Source organism: Eublepharis macularius, chromosome 12 (assembly GCF_028583425.1).
Source record: "Eublepharis macularius isolate TG4126 chromosome 12, MPM_Emac_v1.0, whole genome shotgun sequence".
Lineage (NCBI taxonomy): Eukaryota > Metazoa > Chordata > Lepidosauria > Squamata > Eublepharidae > Eublepharis > Eublepharis macularius.
The window spans coordinates 26,788,750-26,807,936 of NC_072801.1; the positions used below are offsets into that span (position 1 = coordinate 26,788,750).

The 19,187-nt window shown below is 42.8% G+C and overlaps 1 protein-coding gene across 1 annotated transcript in view; it reads left to right on the plus strand.

Annotated features, from left to right (window-relative positions):
* Positions 1–19,187, plus strand: part of MYO15A (myosin XVA) — a 105,308-nt gene that overhangs the window by 19,344 nt on the left and 66,777 nt on the right. Inside the window, exons 11-24 of the mRNA XM_054993680.1 lie at positions 324–437; positions 602–763; positions 2,991–3,104; positions 3,844–3,902; positions 4,259–4,382; positions 13,042–13,137; positions 13,484–13,615; positions 14,067–14,192; positions 14,736–14,813; positions 15,943–16,097; positions 16,828–16,873; positions 17,732–17,856; positions 18,569–18,686; positions 18,855–19,030. Of these exons, the coding sequence (XP_054849655.1) occupies positions 324–437; positions 602–763; positions 2,991–3,104; positions 3,844–3,902; positions 4,259–4,382; positions 13,042–13,137; positions 13,484–13,615; positions 14,067–14,192; positions 14,736–14,813; positions 15,943–16,097; positions 16,828–16,873; positions 17,732–17,856; positions 18,569–18,686; positions 18,855–19,030 (1,625 nt within the window). The remainder of the gene's footprint in view (positions 1–323; positions 438–601; positions 764–2,990; positions 3,105–3,843; positions 3,903–4,258; positions 4,383–13,041; positions 13,138–13,483; positions 13,616–14,066; positions 14,193–14,735; positions 14,814–15,942; positions 16,098–16,827; positions 16,874–17,731; positions 17,857–18,568; positions 18,687–18,854; positions 19,031–19,187) is intronic.

The window sequence follows — 19,187 nt, forward strand, 5'->3', positions numbered from 1 at the left end:
GAAGATCACGTTTTCTTGCACGAGTTTTGCTCGACATCGCGCAAAACTCGCGTGAGAAAATGCGATCTTCCGCGTTTTTCCCGGCATGTTCTGCAACGTCCCGGCTTCAGGTAAGCCGTCCGGAATTGGCCCTGCTCTTAGCAGTATATTTGGATATTAGTAAAAGATCAACAAATCTACAATTATTTAGTTTGGGGGATTTTGCTATTGGGGGGTGCCATTGAAATTGGGGGGAGGGCAGGCAACCACATTTCTTGAACTGTCTCTGATCCTTGTTCTTCTTGGTGGTAATGTTCTTCTCCATGTGCTGCGACGTTACATAGGCCAATAATGAACGGAATTACCATATCTTTTATGAGATGTTGGCTGGTCTTCCGGGTCATCAGAAGCGCAAATTCTTCCTCCAAGAGGCAGAAACATATTTTTACCTGAACCAGGTACGTTCCTTGCTCCAGAAGCATCTGTGAAGCAAATGTTTTTGGGTAAACAGTGCACTGGAGCTCAAGGTGCATAAAAGCCCCACAGTTGCATGCACAATGGGAAGGACCTTGCTGTGGGGATATGTCTGCAGGGCAGATTTCTCCCTTCCATCCCTATGCAGGGAGGCAACTGTGAGATTCCTGGCAAGGCAGATGCGGAGGATTTTCACAGGCTGTTGACTGCCATGGAGGCCCTGCATTTCAGTGTCGATGACCAGAACAGCATCTTCCGAATTCTGTCTTCTGTTCTCCATCTGGGGAATGTTTATTTTGAAAAGTATGAGGTAAGCAGTTGCCAGGGGAAAGGGGGGCAAATCTATTGAGAGTTCTCTTTAGGGGTATACAAAGATTTATTTACTTGTTTATTGACTTCATTTGTACTTGACTTCCCCCCACCTCCCCAGTGGAGACTCAAAATGGCTTGCAACATTCTTACATTTTCCTTTTAACAACCCTGCAAGGTAGGCTAGGCTGAAAGTGTGTGACTGACCCAGAGTCACTCAAACAACTTCCATGGCAGACTGGAGATATGAGTCTCCCAGATCCTAGTCTGACACCCCAATCACTGCATCATATTGCATGTTCCAAAGATGGGTTCCTTCCTTCCTGTTATGTTGTCACAGGTAGCTTTTTCTTGTTTTGCTTATTTTACATGCTGGTCTTTGTTTTTTTCTTTTTGTGCAATTGATGCAAAAATGCTAAATTTTAATAGGCAAAATTCAGTGTGAGGAAACTGAAATGAGTGCAAAACCAAAGGTTTTGCAGGAAGCAAAAATGAACAGAGAATTGTCAAATAAAAATGGCAAAGCTGCAAAACTGAGCCTATGTTGGGAGTTTCTTGTACTAGGATCCCATTTTGGTACTTACCAGGTGCATGGGGGACCCCAGTTTGGATTGCAACTAAAATGTAAGGGGAGAGGCAGAGACCATTGCTCTTACTCTGATTCAGCTTCATGATATCATTGTGTAGCAAAATCTCATTGGTTAAAGTCCCCATGACATCATCACACAGCTACATGATTCCTGATTGGTAGGATCATGTGCCCAGCTAGAAGTAGCTCTTTCCTTTAAAATTAAAAAAAATCCTTTAAGATAAAAATTAAAAAATGTGGGGGAAGTTCCACACTTTGGGAGACCCTGGGCAGAGACTACCCAGGGCTCCCTCCTCTCTGCCCCTCACCAGGCCTTGCTCACACCCTCATTTACTCCCACCACCGATCCTCATGCTTCCCACCTGCCTTTGACTCCATTCCTGCTTGCTTGGGAGACCTCCCACCACCTATGCTCACAGTCTGCAGCCTGCTTCGCCTGCAGCACTTTCTCTGTTGGCACTGAGGGAAGTGCATGCAGACGGAAGCATGCGTGGTAGAGGACTAGCAAGGGAGTAGAAGGGGGGGTCAGCAGTAGAGATGGACACTAACAGAAAAAAAATGAACATGATGTTCGTTGTTCGTTGTCATCCACGAACAGGGACTCACGAACACTTACGAACATGACCTGTTCACAAACATGTTTGTGGTTGAATGTTCGTGGGGGCCAGCAGGCTCTCCTCCAACCATCATCCAAGTTTGATCAAGATCCCTACTGCACCACTCCCAGAATCCTGACCTGAGCAGGCACCAGGAAAGGTACCAATAATAAATAATAGCTTGGCCCCAAAGCCTGGCAGCAACCCTGGAACTTGAAGAGGTAGATCCCTACTGCACCACTCCCAGAAACCTTATCTGAGCAGGCAGCAGGAAAAGTACCAATAATAAATAATAGCTTGGCCCAGAGCCTGGCAGCAGCCCTGGAACCTGAAGGGATAGATCCCTATCCCACCACACACAAAGAAAATTCAAGCTCCAATGCACTCTATCAAAATGCCAACAGCAGCTTTCTCTCCCTCTCCATTGTCTGCAAAGCCAGAGCTGGGAGCCCCCCTCCCCCCTGGTCTTTGCTCCCTTGTAACAAATTTGGAGCTCCACACTTGAAAGGAAGACCTGCGTATCAAGCTAAATTGGGCTTAGATTGGGGTTTCCATGGCAACAGCAGGAGTTTAGACAGAGTTCAGACAATCCCTGCCTAAGTTGCCAAGGGAATTGATTGCAGGTTCCAGACTGTCTAGCTTGATGAACAGCAACGAATGAGGCTTGCAACAACCACCTGTTCGTTTAGAATGGGGCCTCACGAACAGCTTGTTCTCGAACAGCAGATTGGGCTGTTCATGGCTTTTTTTTCTGTTCGTATTGCTGTTCGTGCCCATCTCTAGTCAGCAGCAATAGCGTCTTTGAAGCTGTGGGCCTTGGGAGCTGCCAGCCCTGCTGACCGATGCCATTACTGAGATGGGCGGCAAATATGATTGAACCTGGAGTGAAAATAATAAGGTTTTGTGGATCTTCTGGAGAACATTTGTGTGAGTCAGGAAAAATGTTCCCTGATGAGGATCTGGCATAACCCTATTTTTGAGTACAAAGAATAAATTAATAAGGTCCTTCAACATTTGGTTGATCTGGATGTGGTGCTTTGCAGATTGATTACCAGGAGGTGGCTTCCGTCGTGAGTGCCAGGGAGATCCGGGTTGTGGCTGAACTGTTGCAAATCTCTCCGGAATGTCTACAGAAGTCGATTACCTTCAAAGTGACAGTAAGGGGGCTGAGACACATGAACTCTGCTTGTTCCTGAGGGAGGGTACCTGGGACTTTACACTTGTATTGTGGCCAAGACTCTGACAAGTATTCCCTGCTCCGTGCTTGTTGACTCAAGTTTCTAAGAGTCAAGCTACAAGAGACGAATTACACGAGGAGGAGCACGTGAAGGGAGTCGTAATGTTATCCGAGAAGCTGAATTTTAAGAGATTGGAAGGCTTTGTCAATTTCCCCTCTACAGAGCCAGGGAGATGGCTGTTCAGAGGGTTTGTTAATTTCCTCTTTGCCTCTGGAAGGCTCTGTCAGTTTCACCTCCCTTTCTAAGAGGTGAAGAGGAAATAAACAAACCCTTTGAGCAGATCTGTTCTGTAGAGAGGGGAAATTAACAAAGCCTTCCGATCTCTTTTAAAACTCAGCTTCCCGGCTGATATTGTGAGTTCGACTCCCTTCATGTGCTCCTTCTCATGTAATTTGTCTCTTGTAGCTTGGCTCTAAATGAGTCAGTCAGTACCCAGGCAGCGAGTTCTGAGCAATTCCGTTCGGACTCCAGAGTTACCTGTTAGTAGAAAGATGGAAGGAACAGCCATTTACTGCAATAATGCATGTTTGACGTATGCTGAAGAGGTGTATATGGTTGAGGAGATGAACTGGGGTGAGAAATATGCATGATCTTCTGAGGGGCTGTGCACAGCCGAGGAAGGAAGGCAAACTCAGTTCTTTTTCCTCTTTCCCAAAAGGAAACCCTGAGGGAGAAGATCCTCACCCCACTCACGGTTGACAGTGCTATGGATGCCAGGTAAAGAGACGGTGTTGTGGAGTCCAGAGTTCATATCTTCACACTTCACACTTCACACTTCAAAAAAAAACAAGTGTGTCCATTCTTGTGGCGAGGAGGCTTTTGTGCAAACCAACTTTATGGTTGATACAATTGTTTTTTAGAACCTTTGGACATATCTACCGGACAAACTTATCTCTCCTGCTTATTTATTTAGATATTTATACCCTGCTTTGCTCCCCCTAGGGACCCAAAGCAGTTTACAACTTCATTTTAACCACACAACAACCACCCTGCCAGTTAGGGTGACTACTGGATCATGCATTCCCCCTCCCCCTTTTGTTAATGGGCTCTTGTGTTTGCTGTTCTGTCCATAGAGATGCCATTGCCAAGATTCTCTACTCCCTGCTCTTCAACTGGATCACAGAGAGGATTAACCGGCGCATCTATCCCAAGCACAAGGCCCTCTCCATTGCCATCTTGGACATCTATGGCTTTGAGGTGAGAGAGAAAAAAGGCCATCTCCAGCCTCATGCCAGTAACTGTTGCCCCTTGCACCTTCAGACCGACTTTCTCCTCCTCAGATGTTTGAAAAGGACCAGAGAATACATAATGGCCTGAAAGAATGGGTAGAATGGTTCTTGCCTTGGCTGCTGATGGCACCCTTGGGTTCAAGGCATGGCAGACCTCTCCCTAGCCTTGAGTCAACAATATATTTGTTAGGGCAAAAATCTATGAATTGTAGTAAATGTCAGCAAACAACTTCTATTGTATAATCTCCACAACTGGTGTCCTTAGAGGTCCCAATAGGGTTGCCAGGTCCAGGTTGGGAAATTCCTGGAGATATGGGGGGTGGAGCCTGGAGAGGCTGAGGTCTGGCCTCAGTGGGGTATAATGCCATAGAATTCACCCTTCAGAGCAGCCATTTTCTTCAGAATAACTGATCTCTGTTGCCTGGAGATCAGTTGCAATTCTGGGAGATCTCCGGCTACCACCTGGAGGCTGGCAACCCTAGGTCCCAACTTTTTTGAGCTTTGGAATTCTGACACAAAGTGGTGGTGTGTGCAACCACAAAATGATTGCCACAGGAGTCAGAGCCAGCCACAAAATGGCTGCTGCAAAAGGTGGAGCCAATTGCAAAATGACAAGAAGTGAGGTTATACTTAAGTCTAATAGTAAATTGTCAACATTTCAGACAGAAACACTTTTTTACAGGATGCCTTTTAATCTGCACAGCTAATCAAGTCACCAGAAGCTAATCAGGAGTTCTGCTGGGCGAAAGCCCCATCTGGCTCCACCCACTTTCTAAAAACAATTGGTGGGCACAAGGAAAGGTGTTAGAAGGCACCCAAGGGCTCCATGTTGGGGACTCCTGGTCTAGCTGAACGATAAGAACACAATATATGTTCTCCTTCATTGTTCATGGAACCACAGATGTCTTACTTAACATTCCCAGGGCTTTCATCTGGGCAGTGACCAAACACAGGTTTCAGCAAAGGTGATGAATCAGGTCTCCCCACCCTACTTGCAACTACAGTTTTGTGGCGCCTTAAAACTAACTGATTTATTCCAGCTTTGATGAGGTAGAGCCCACTTCATCTGATGTATGAAGAAGTATATCTTCAGTCATTACATGCACATGGACATAACCATTTTATACCTTGCTTTTCTGCCTGATGAGGACCCAGAGTGGCTTACAATATTCTCCCCTCCTCTATTTCATCCTTGCAATAGCCCTGAGAAGCAGAGGTTATGCTGAAGGGGAGTGACCAGACTAAGGTCGACCAGCAAGGTTCCAAGATAGAGCGAGGATTCGAACCTGGATCTCCCATATCCTAGTCCAGTACTGCAAACTGGGAAACAGCAGGGTTAGAGGCAACGAAGCACAAGAATTTATGTCTGTGCCTTTTTTTAAAACTTGAAAATTTAAAGAATACAGCAGTGCGATCCTATACAGAGTTTTTCTGCTCTAAACCCATTCATTTCAATGGGATTAGGCCAGAGTAACTGTTTCTAGGATTCCACCTTAAGTATAGTCACTATTCCTAACAACTAGTTGGTGGTAACCCCTTCCTATCTAGTTGTATTAAGCTAATTTGACACCCACAGTGTGAGAGAAATGAGTTGTCTGGTTAATATAATTGAACCTATCAGTAAATTCTAATTCAGAAATTTCATATCAGAGTCCCTTTCCTGAAGAATAGAAATCCAGGAAATCCAGTTTTGTATTGTATTGTCGAAGGCTTTCACGGCCGGAGAACGATGGTTGTTGTGGGTTTTCCGGGCTGTATTGCCGTGGTCTTGGCATTGCAGTTCCTGACGTTTCGCTAGCAGCTGTGGCTGGCATCTTCAGAGGTGTAGCACCAAAAGACAGAGATCTCTCAGTGTCACAGTGTGGAAAAGATGTAGGTCATTTGTATCTACTCAGGAGGGGTGGGGTTGAGCTGAGTCATCCTGTAAGAGTTTCCCAGGGTGTGGAATGCTAATGGCGGGAGGCTTCACTGTATCCTGAGGAGGTTCTTTTGCATATGGATTGGTACTTGATGTGTTAATCTTCGTTGTCCAATGGGACAACGAATTCTATGAACAGATGGATGGGGTGGCCATGGGGAGCCCACTCAGCCCAGTTATAGCAAACTTCTACATGGAACATTTTGAAAAAACAGCTCTAGAATCAGCACCCCACAAACCTAGTGTATGGTTCCGGTTTGTGGATGATACATTTATCATTTGGAGCCATGGGGAGGAAGAATTGATGGGGTTTTTGAATCATCTCAACAACATCCACCTGAACATACAATTCACCATGGAGAAAGAAATCGAGGGAAAACTCCCATTCCTGGATACCTGGGTCATCCGCAAAGCAAACTTTCAGTTAGGTCACAAGGTCTACAGGAAACCAACTCACACTGATCGGTACCTACACAAAAACTCCAATCACCATCCCCGACAGAAAAGAGGCATAATGAAAACATTAGTGGATCGTGCAAGACGGATATGTGAGCCGCACTTTCTCAATGAGGAAATTAATCATCTAAACCACGCACTTCAGGCAAATGGCTACTCCAGAAATGAAATCCGAAGAGCAATCAAACCCAGGATGAATCAAACAACCAAAGAAAAACAGTCTCCCACAGGAAAAGTGTTTTTGCCATATATCAAAGGAATTACTGATCAGATGGGAAAGCTTATGAAAAAGCATAACCTTCAAGCAGTATTCAGACCCACCCGAAAAATACAACAGATGCTACGATCAGCAAAAGACAGTAGAGACCCCCTAACCTCTGCAGGAGTATACCGTATACCCTGCAGCTGTGGACAAGTTTACATCGGGACCACAAAGCGTAGCATCCAGACAAGAATAAAAGAACATGAAAGACACTGCAGACTTGGACAGCCTGAAAAATCAGCAGTGGCTGAACATAGCCTAACTCAAACAGGGCACAGTATCTTATTCCAGGACACCAAAATACTGGACAACACTTCCAACTACTTTGTCAGACTGCACAGGGAAGCCATTGAAATTCACAAGCATAAGCAAAACTTCAACAGGAAAGAAGAAACCTTAAGAATGAACCGAGCATGGTTTCCAGTTCTGAAAAACACCAGGCTAACAAAACACTCCACACCCGACAATAGCCCTGCAGAGAAGATTAACACATCAAGTACCAATCCATATGCAAAAGAACCTCCTCAGGATACAGTGAAGCCTCCCGCCATAAGCATTCCACACCCTGGGAAACTCTTACAGGATGACTCAGCCCAACCCCACCCCTCCTGAGTAGATACAAATGACCTACATCTTTTCCACACTGTGACACTGAGAGATCTCTGTCTTTTGGTGCTACACCTCTGAAGATGCCAGCCACAGCTGCTGGCGAAACGTCAGGAACTGCAATGCCAAGACCACGGCAATACAGCCTGGAAAACCCACAACAACCAGTTTTGTATTCTCATTCTGCCATGGAATTATACTGAGTGACTACAGGAAGGAGAGAATATGGAGATGCTGAGAAGAGAGACAAAGTTCTTCATACAATACAACGTGAATAAAGAAGTACCAACTGATAAAGTTTGGGATGCTTATAAGGCGGTTATAAGGGGCATACTAATGGACTTAAATGGTAGAGCAAGAAAAAAGAAAGAGGAGAAAAGACAAGAGATTGAGGAGAAAATAAAAGCCAAAGAAATACAGTTTAAAAAGAGACCAGGGAAAAAGAAATTATATCAGGAAATTAAAATACTTCAACAACAGTTAACAGCAATGAGTAACAAAGAATTGGAGTGGAACCTTAAAAGACTGAATCAGAAAGCGTTTGAAGGCGCAAATAAACCTGGGAAGTACCTGGCATGGCAATTGAAGAAGAGAAGGGAAAAGAAAATAATAAATAAAATTTGTGAAGACAATAAAACGTATTTGGAACAGACTACCATTAGTAGAGCCTTTTATAAATTCTACGCTAAGCTGTACAATAAGAAAGAGGTAAATAAAGAATCAATAGCGTCATATTTGGAGAAAACGAAACTTCCAGTAATCTCGGAAGTTTGGAGAAATAAATTGAACAGTGAAGTAACGGAGGAGGAAATAAGTAAGGCAATACAATCTGCAAATCTAGGAAAGGTGCCAGGGCCAGATGGACTTACGGCTAAATTTTATAAGACAATGGCCAATGAACTGGCACCATTTCTAAAAGAGGTGATTAATGGAGTTCTAAGGGATCAAAGGATTCCAGATACCTGGAATGAAGCGAATATATCATTGATCCCAAAAGAGGGCCAAGACTTGACTAATGTGAAAAACTACAGACCTATATTGTTACTTAACAACGACTATAAAATCTTTGCGAAGATACTGGCGGAGAGACTGAAGGGGTGGCTCTCGGAAGTTATAGAGGAGGAACAAGCAGGCTTTTTGCCAGACAGACAAATCAGAGACAATTTAAGGACAGTGATTAATGCTATTGAATATTATGACAAGCGTTGTGACAAAGAGATTGGTTTCTTCTTTGTTGATGCTGAAAAGGCGTTTGACAATTTAAACTGGGACTTTATGTTTGCCACTATGGAAAAGCTACAGTTGGGAGAAAGATTCATCAGAGCAATTAAGGAAATTTACAGAGACCAGACTGCAGCAATTGTGGTGAACGATGAAGTGACTAAGAAATTGACTATAAGTAAAGGAACAAGACAAGGTTGCCTGCTGTCTCCACTGTTGTTCATTTTAGTATTGGAGATCCTGATGATACAAATACGACAAGACGAAGGAATTCGAGGAATAAAAATAAAGGACTATTCATACAAGGTCAGAGCATTTGCGGATGATATAATATTAATTGTAGAGGACCCATTGGAGAACATGCCAAAAGTGATAGATAAGATTAAGGAGTTTGGAGACTTGGCAGGTTTTTATATTAATAAAAAGAAGTCAAAGATATTATGCAAAAATATGACTAAGCAGAAACAACAATTGTTAACGGAAATAACGGACTGTGAAGTAACAAGTAAGGTGAAATATTTGGGAATTGAACTGACTGCAAAGAATATAGACTTATTTAAAAACAACTATGAAAAACTATGGACTCAGATAGAGAGAGATTTGATTAAATGGAATAGGCTGAATCTGTCATGGTTGGGTAGGATTGCAGCAGTTAAGATGAATGTGTTACCAAGAGTAATGTTTTTGCTACAGACAATACCAATCATCAGAGACTCTAAGCAATTCGAAAAATGGCAGAGGAAAATATCAGATTTTGTATGGGCAGGCAAGAAGCCTCGAGTGAAAATGAAAGTTCTACAAGACGCAAAAGAAAGAGGCGGAATGCAACTGCCCAATCTGAGACTTTACCATGACGCAGTCTGCCTAGTGTGGTTGAAAGAGTGGATGACGTTAAAGAACAAGAAATTACTAGCCCTAGAGGGATACAAAAAAATATTCGGATGGCATGCATACCTATGGCATGATAAAGTAAAGGTGAACTCGATGTTCCTACATCATTATATACGGAGAAGTTTATATACAATCTGGAAGAAGTACAGAATTTATCTACAAGAAGGAACCCCTTTGTGGGTAGTTCCATATGAGGTGATAGATCCGAGAGCTGTTGATAATGAGCAACAATGTTTAACTTACAAAGAAATAACTAGAACTGAAGCATCTAAACTTAGAATAAAGACGCAGGAGGAACTATCACCTTATTATGACTGGTTCCAGTACAGACAGATTAGAGATTTATATAATTCGGACTCTGTAAAGGGAGGTATACGAACAGAGAATTCGGAACTAGAGCAGACCCTTCTTAAAGAGGACAAGAAAAGAATATCTAAGGTATACCAAGTACTGTTGAAATGGTATACTGAGGATGAGATAGTTAAAACACAAATGGTGAAATGGGCTATAAATTTCAATAAAGAAATAACAATGGAGGCATGGGAATACTTGTGGAAGACTACAATGAAGACAACGACATGTACTAGCATTAAAGAGAACATCTACAAAATGATCTATCGTTGGTACATGACACCAAAGAAGATTGCGCTAGGGAATTTGAACACTTCTAATAAATGCTGGAAATGCAGGAAGCATGAGGGCTCCCTCTATCATATGTGGTGGTCGTGTGAGGTAGCTAGGCAGTACTGGGGGGAAATAATAAGAGAAATGAGTGAAATTTTGCAATTTCAAGTAAATAAGAACCCAGAACTCCTGCTACTAAACTTGGGAATGGAGGGAATTCCAGCCCATCATAGGACGTTGATATTTTACATGACGGCAGCAGCTAGAATTTTGTATGCGCAAAAATGGAAAGTACAAGACGTGCCAACTATTGAAGATTGGATCTACAAATTGCTGTATATGGCAGAAATGGACAAGATGACAAGAAAACTGAGAAATCTGGACTCAGGGCAGTTTAACACAGACTGGGAGAAGCTGAAACAATATCTGGAGAAGAAATGGGAGGTGGGAGGAGAACTGTGGCAGTTTAAGAACTATTGAAGTACAATAAAATGTAGAGGGGGGTGACTTTACCGGGGGGGAGAAGAGGTAAACGTGAATCTCTAAGCAGTTAGGTTAATAGATTGATATATATAGAATAACAAATAGAATATTGATAGAAAATAACTAACCATAAGGGTTAACTATAAGGACTGATTAACTAATAATATTTTCTTTCTGGTAAGATTTGTATAATGTACCAAACTGAATATGTTTATTTGAAGATATATATGAGTCAAATTGATTGATTATATGATGATAGTTATATAGATTTACTATTGAAGGAGAATAGAAATATTAATGTAATTAAATATAACTAAAATAGAAAGAAGAAGATAGAATGAGTAACATATAGAGTATAAGTCAAATTGTTTGATTTATATGAATGTATGATTTATATGGTTTATGATCTATAGAAGTATTTGAAATTGGAATTATGAAAAATGGGATAAATTGTCTATCCAATATGGAAATAAGGACTCATAGTTAGGGTACAGAGTATTAAAAATAGTTAAAGAAGTATTGCTTAGAATAAAGGGAGAATATACATTTGTTAGATAGAGGAATTTAAAAGGAGTAAGGGAAAAGGGACAAAGGGCTGGAAAACTGTTGGAAGTCAACAAAAAGGGGGGGAAAGGGAGGGGGTTAGAAATTGGAAAATGGGAGAATTGATTGTAATGTGAAAATAACTGATCCTAACCCAATAAAAATTTTTCAAAAAAAAAAAAAAGAATTATACTGAGTGACCTTGGGCTTGTTGTCCTCTCTCAGCCTAACCTACCTGACAGGGCTGTTGTGAGGATAAAATGAAGGAGGGAAGAATGATGTTGTAAACTGCTGTGGCTCCCCACTGAGGAGAAAAGGGGGGTATAAATATCTAAATAAATACATAAATAAAATGAAGCAAATGTGTTATAAATTGTGTTTTGTGCAGTCTGATTAGTAGATATATAAAGCACACCCAGAGAATGTCCAAGCTCTATCTTCAGTGAGTCTTCAGAAGAAAGATTGCCAACATATCGTAACTACTTTGCTCATGTTTTTCAAGAAGACCCTGTCCATTGATCTCTGATGTGATGTGACAGGGACCGTCTCTCCCTGTATGTGCCCCAGAGAGCACTTCGTTCAACAGGAAAACATCTACTGGTGGTCCCTGGCCCTAGGGAGGCTCAGCTGGCCTCTACCAGGGCCAGGGCCTTTTCGGTCCTGGCCCCAACCTGTGGAACTCTCTGTCTGAGGACACTCGTGCCGGCCGGGATCTTGTATCATTTAGGTGGGCCTGTAAGACAGAGATGTTCCGCCAGGCATATGGTGGAGGCTAATTTCAGCCCATCATTGCCGAGGCTTCCACCAGTCTCCCTCTACAAGGGGTATGGAGAGTCCACTCCTGCTGGTTGCCCTGAAAGGGGGTTTTTATAATTGATTTTACGTTGTATTTTAATTAATGTTGTACCTCACCCTGAGCCCACTTGTGGGGAGGGCGAGTTAAAAATGGAATAAATAAATAAATAAAATAAATAATAAAATATCTGCAGCCCCTGTTCTGGAGATATTTTAATATACATTTATCTAAGAATAGGTCTGTAGTTGTTAGGAATACATTTGAAGTTGGAACCCTTGTTTTTGGTCCACACCTCAAGTCAGGCTTACATTTCAGTCTCTTATCCAGAATTGATCTGTAGTCTTTCCAACCAGTCTGGGAGTCTGTTATACAACTTCTTTAAAAAAATATCAAATGCCCAACCATTTCTAACTGGTTACTGAAGGTCTGGGATCTATTTATTTTAGCCAAGTTGACTGATTACATCAAGCAACGTGAAAACCCAGAATACAAATCACAATTTATTGAATGTTGGTTTCCAGTTTTAGAATTTCTGTCAACGGATGAATACACTAAAAAATTGTTAAATCCAACGATTGTTTTGATGTTCTACTTAGTTTGTAAGAGCGTCTTTACTCAAACTGTACAAGTCTCTAAGATGATGGTGCTATATTTTTGTATTTCCAATCACTCAGATTGCCTGGATATATGTTAACCATTTGGTTTCTATGTTTCTTTATGCATGGTGTTGTTTGTTCTTGTATTTCCTTATAAATACAATAAATATATATATATATATATATATATTTTAAAAAATAAAAATAAATATCCTTCTGCTTTGCAAACAGGATCTGGGCTTCAACAGTTTCGAGCAACTGTGCATCAATTATGCCAACGAATACATCCAATTCTTCTTCAACAAGATCATCTTCAAGGAAGAACAGGTGAGGCCTTATTAATCTCTCTGTCCAGGGCTGTCCAAGCAAATGGGTCTTTGCCAAATAACGATACCTGGCGTTTGTAGGGTGCTTTCATCATTCAGAAGCACTTTGCATGCATGATCTTGCTGCGAGGTCTTCACAACAGCCCTGCAAAGTAGGCCAGTATTATAATCTGCATATTGCCCATGCCAAGAGAGAATGGCTTGCCTAAGGACAGGTGGAGGGTAAGTGGCAGAGGAAAGCTTTGAAATCAGGTAGACTTGCTTAGCCAGTGGCTCAGCTTCAAATGACGGACTTGTCCTATGGTGTTAAGGAGCCATGGCCCTTAACTTCTTGGTTCTATATTCAGGAAGAATATATCCGGGAACAGATTGAATGGAGAGAAATCGCATTCAACGACAACCAACCGTGCATTGACCTCATTTCCCAGAAGCCTTATGGGATTTTGAGGATCCTGGATGACCAAAGCAGTTTCCCTCAGGTGACAATCTTCGGGTGAGGTTGGGGAGGGTCACAAAATGAGGACGGTTTGGGGAACAAAATTCTGGAGGTCCTATCAGCTGGGCAAGTTCTATTACTCGATTTTCTGGGACGTGTGAGGGGAGATCTTTGTCTGGAGGGGGATCTGGAGACTCTCAACAGTCCGGGGATGGGGGTGGGGGTGGGGGTACTCCATATGGATTTAGGTTGCTTTTCTCAGAGAAAGAAGACCTTCTGCACCTGCTCAGAGGGTCAGTGGTACTTGGCTCATGGATTCCCATCTGAAAAATGCCCAAGGTCACCCAGCAAGCCTCCATGGCAGGGTGGAGATTCAAATCAGGATGGCATGTCCATGGCAAGGTTGACCTTTGAACCCTGGCTTCCAGGATCACACCGGGCAGAACATGTGGGACTTTTAGCCTCTCCACTGATTTACTCCTCTTTCCTTCCAGGCAACAGATCACACATTTCTCCAGAAGTGTCATTACCATCATGGTACCAATGAGTTGTACTCCAAGCCAAAGATGCCGCTACCGGAGTTTACCATCAAGCATTACGCGGGCAAAGTCACCTACCAGGTGAGTGGCTGGGAATTTCCCAGGGGGAAACAAAAAGGGGCCAGAATGTGGAATGTTGCAGCTCCCTTGATCCAACATCAGGGATCGGTTTTCAGCTTGCTCCTAGCCAGCAGTGACCTTTCACAGCAGCAGCCCACCAGGAAATTTCCTGGCAAGTTATATAGCCAACCCACCCTTGTGCAAAAACCTGTGCTAAGGAAACTGAAATTTTGCTTTATGATTAGAGCAAGCCCTGTCACAGAGGTTATGGGCAAACTGTTGCCTGTTACACAAATCTTTTGTATGTACTCTACAAGCATGCTTTCTTCAGTTTGCATTGGTTGAATTTTGATACATACGTACTTTGTTAGCTTGCTCTCCAAAGAGCTCTTTGGCTGTTGGAGTTTACCATTGCAGGTAATATCTTTCTGTAATACTAAAGCATGTCCGCAGAATTCAAAAAAAGAGAAGCAGAGAGGGAGGCACAGAGGAGGGATGAGAAGAAGACTTTCAAGGATTGCGGCATATAAAAATACCATGATTTTTTTTTGTCTGCCCCCACAGGTGCATAAATTCTTGGATAAAAATTACGACCAAGTACGTCAAGACGTCCTGGAGCTTTTTGTCAACAGTAAGATCAAAGTAGGTGTTTGGGCTGTTTAGAGAGCTAGCATGGTGTAGTGGTTCAGCTGTTGGACTAGGATCTGGGAGACTCAGATTCAAATCCCCGCTCTGCCATGGAAGCTTGCTGGGTGATCTTGGGCCAGTCACACCCGCATAGCCTAACCTACCTCTCGTAGTTGTTGTTATGAGGATAAAAATGGAAGTAGGGGAGAATGATGTAAACGGCTTTGGGTCCCCACTGGGGAGAAAGATAGGGGTATAAATAAAGTAAATAAACAATATTAAGAAAATCCAAGTGCATCTTTAAGACCACCTAAGGCTGTTTCCACAAAGCAAGAATTCTCCGTTTTTGCTTTTGTGCTGCTGTGAATGTAGGGACCTTTGCATTCTTCATTTACTTCATTTATACCTCACCTTACTCCCTAGTTGGAAACCTAAACCTTATACTGTTCTTTCTCCCCACTTCCTTTTATTCTCTTAACAACTCTGTAAGGTAGGCTAGGCTGAGACTGTCTGACTGGCCCAGGGTCATCCAGCAAGCTTTTATGGCAGAGTAGGGATTCCAAACTGGGTGTCCCAGAGCCTAGTCTGACATTCTGACCACTACGCCATACTGGCTCTCCACTGGTGCTGAAGCCTTTAAGAACTTTGATATCCTGGGAGCCATACACTTGAAACACTGCCACTCTTTATATGAGCCCATGTGCCTTGCAAGTTCAGCTAAGTCATCATTACTAGCAGTCCCATTGCAAAGTCAAAACTGCAGCTGTGAGAAACAGGGTCTCTTTGGTACTTGCACCTGTCTTGCAAAATTGGCTTCCCTGGAGATTAGGCAGGCAACTTTGCTATATAGCATTCATAAAGGTTGTAAGGTCATTTCTTTTTCAGTGAGCTTTTAATCTGCAAAGGGAGTGACATCTTGTTTATTGGGGAAGGGTGTTTCTAGCTTAGGGGTTGTGTAAATATTGAGCAGTTGTTGTTTGGCTCTAAATGGCTGAATATTTATTTGGATTGTTGAATTTTTATTTAGATTGTCTCTTCTGTTATATCATGAGCTCCCTTGTGTGCATGGCAGGGTGGAATAAAGAAAATGCTCCCTAACATCACCTGCTTCTTACCTGTTGGCGGTGCCTCTTTTTTGTCCCAGTTGGTAGCTAACCTGTTCTTCAGCCATGCTCAACTGGTAGCCCAGCAGAAGACCATGATGGGAATGAGCAGCGCCAGCAAACGGAAATACAAAGCCCCAACCGTTGCTGCAAAATTCCAGCAGTCACTCTTGGAACTTGTGGAGAAAATGGAAAGGTGAGCAAGGAGAAGCGTCTGCTAGCCAGACAGGCATTGATATATGTGCTGTCTGCGTTGGTGGTTTCCTACAGGCATGAGCTATTAAGTCAATTTAAGAGCCCTTAAGTCAATGAGTATTTAAGTGAATCTAGGGGGCCTTAAGTCAATGAGCATTTAATTCATTTTAATGGCCTTTAAGTCATTATCATTTAATTTTGACATTATATATTCATTGCTTTAATGAGTAATTGTAACTGACAATACAACCAATGAGTGAAGAAGGTAGAAACCTTCATTTGAGTTCTTAAAATCTCTTCATGGAAAGAGGCTGGTTGTGTTATACTTTTATATTTTTTGCATTATTCCAAAGATTAGCCTTGGATACAAATGTTTCCTATTGCATTTCCCCCCTACCTGTTTGCTTGATATGTTTGAGGGTGGACTTTTTAATCATAGGGAACTGGCATTTGATTTGAAGGTTTAATTCATTTTTGATATGAATGTTTATGACTTGTTCAGCGACCTTGAGGATGGTATAGGATTGAAATCCATCCAGTAAAGTGACCAACTAAACTAGTGTAGAATGTCCGAATGTGCTGTTTGCAAATTCTGTGATGATCTATTTTCCTTCCTCCTTTAGAGGAAGCTGGGTATCTCAAATATGCTTGTGGTTCTCTGTTTTCAGCTTGACCGTCTTGTACACAAAAAGGTTTCATTGCTTTGCATATGTTTCTTTCTCTCTGTGCAGGTGTAACCCTTTCTTTGTTCGCTGCATCAAGCCTAATAACAAGAAGGTATGCAGTTTGTTGTTCTTCAAGGCAGAGCATGGGTGGGGCAGCTTAGTTATAAACTTGTGTGGATTTACTTCAGCTCCTGGTAATAGTTTATACAACTATAAGCCCAGATACTTGTTCCAGAATAGGAACCTCTGGTCTTACATTTAAAAACACCCCACAAGTCATGCCGGTTTAAAGACTAGCAAATTTATTACTGTAAAAAATGTCCATTAACCCAAGCCCAGTTCATCAGATGTATGAAGTGCATCCTCAGTCAACAGATATATAAGTACAAGTGTGGGCATGAAGTAACATTTTGACAAGTGGGTTTAATGGCCATGTGATGAAGTCAACCCTGCTTGTTCCTTAATCTCAGCTGGAATCTCTTACTCCTTTTTCCAATTGAGCATTTAATTCATCTACTCCCACATAACTTATTTCTCCTTCAACTGTCCTCTGAATTTCCCCATATTCTCTCCCCTTTACCTCTTTTGTGAACCATTCTAGCATGAAAACTCTGTGGTTCTGAAGGCCCCAAATGTGAATGTACAAATGCATAGAGAGCCAGAATAGGATCTGGTACACCCAGGTTTGAATCCCCACTCTGCTATGGAAGCCTACTGGGGGACCTAGGACCAGCCACTTTCAGTCTAACTTATCTCAAATACAAAAGGGGAGAATGATGAGCTCCTTGGGCAAAGAGTGAGATAAAAATGTACCAAATAAATAAGATATAGAAGTCATTGCTGCTGTTGGTTACGCAACAGACTTCTCCCATAACCTGCCTGCCTGTCTCTTTTTTGCCACATGGTGCAATGGCTTCCATCTTGTCTTGGTTAGTCCTTTTTCCAAAACTCTTCTCATTTTCTCACCCAGAAGCCGGGCCTCTTTGAGGAAGACGTAGTTGGTGGCCAGTTGCGGTACTCGGGGATTCTGGAGACCATCCGTATCCGCAAAGAGGGCTTCCCTGTCCGCATCCCCTTCAGGATCTTCATAGAGAGGTACAGGGAGGTGGGATCTGATCTGGGAAGGCATCATGGATCTACTTGTACCTCTGTTTGCTCTAGAGATGCCTCCATCTGGACAAGGGAGTTTTGCACATAAGACTTGATTTATATCATAGCCTCATAACAGAGTAATGGAAGGATCCAGCCTTTTTTAAAATCTGAGCATCACACGTATTTGTAACACCTTTTCCTTGGTCCTATCCCATGTATATTCAGGAAAAATGAAAGAAAACCTTCTATTTGACCTCCGAAATTACATAAATAGTAAAACCGTAAAATGTAATAATGTTACAGCCTGGATTTATCTCCCTTGTCCCCCGGAAGTAACACTTGTTTTCCCGACCCCCACGTACCTGGTCCTGAATGATGGGATCAAGGTTAGGGAGTCCAAGCTTGCCAGGTCTCTTGGAAGAGATCCAGAAGCCATAGAGGGTAAAAGCTTTGAAGTCAGAGGTCCCATTTGCTCTAAGCATAAATCCCAGATAGGTCTAAGCAGCTGTGATGTGTTTGGGTTTGAATGGACTTGCATTGCATGCTTGGTAAGATGTTGCACGGCATCATGTCGTTGGCAACTTGCCGCACAATCCATTTATCTAGCACTATCTTAGCCACTTCCATGCAGATGAGCACTTAGCATGAATTTATTCTTGCCTGATCATTGCTTCTGAACAGGTGCCCATCACGTCCTTGCCCTTCTTCCCCTCAGGTACCGCTGCCTTGTCGATCTCCGTCCTGACTCCATGCCTGATGGGATGTACTGTGCCAAAGTGCTGACCAAGCTGTGCCCGGTCACCCGTGATATGTATTGCATTGGAGCGACCAAGGTATGGCCTCAGCATCCGGAAGGGCGGAAACTTCTTTCGTGGGGTTTCCATCCTTTGACGGTGTCACCGATGGATTCCTCGCCTCATGGTTGATTTCTTACTAAGCACAGCTGAATAGTTGGCTTCTCTCAGGTGCCCGATGTTTCTACTTTCCCCCCATGTCTTTAGCTCTTCATGAAGGAGAGTGTCTATCAGCAGCTGGAGAGCAGGCGTGAACGGATGGTCCACATGGCAGTCCTGACCCTCCAGCGGTATACGCGCGGCTTTTTAATCAAGAAACGCTTCTACGCCCTCCGCCACAAGATCATTCTCATCCAGGCGCGGTCCCGCGGGTTCCTTGCCAGGTGCTGAGCTGCCCACAGGCTCCTTTGGACAGATAAAAACATGTATTTGGGGAGAGGGAGATGCACTTTGGTCCTTACTAGCCATCTCAGTGTCCACTCCTAATGCTCACTGAGATAACGGACATGTCCATGTGGTACCATTTCTGGGACTCGTAAT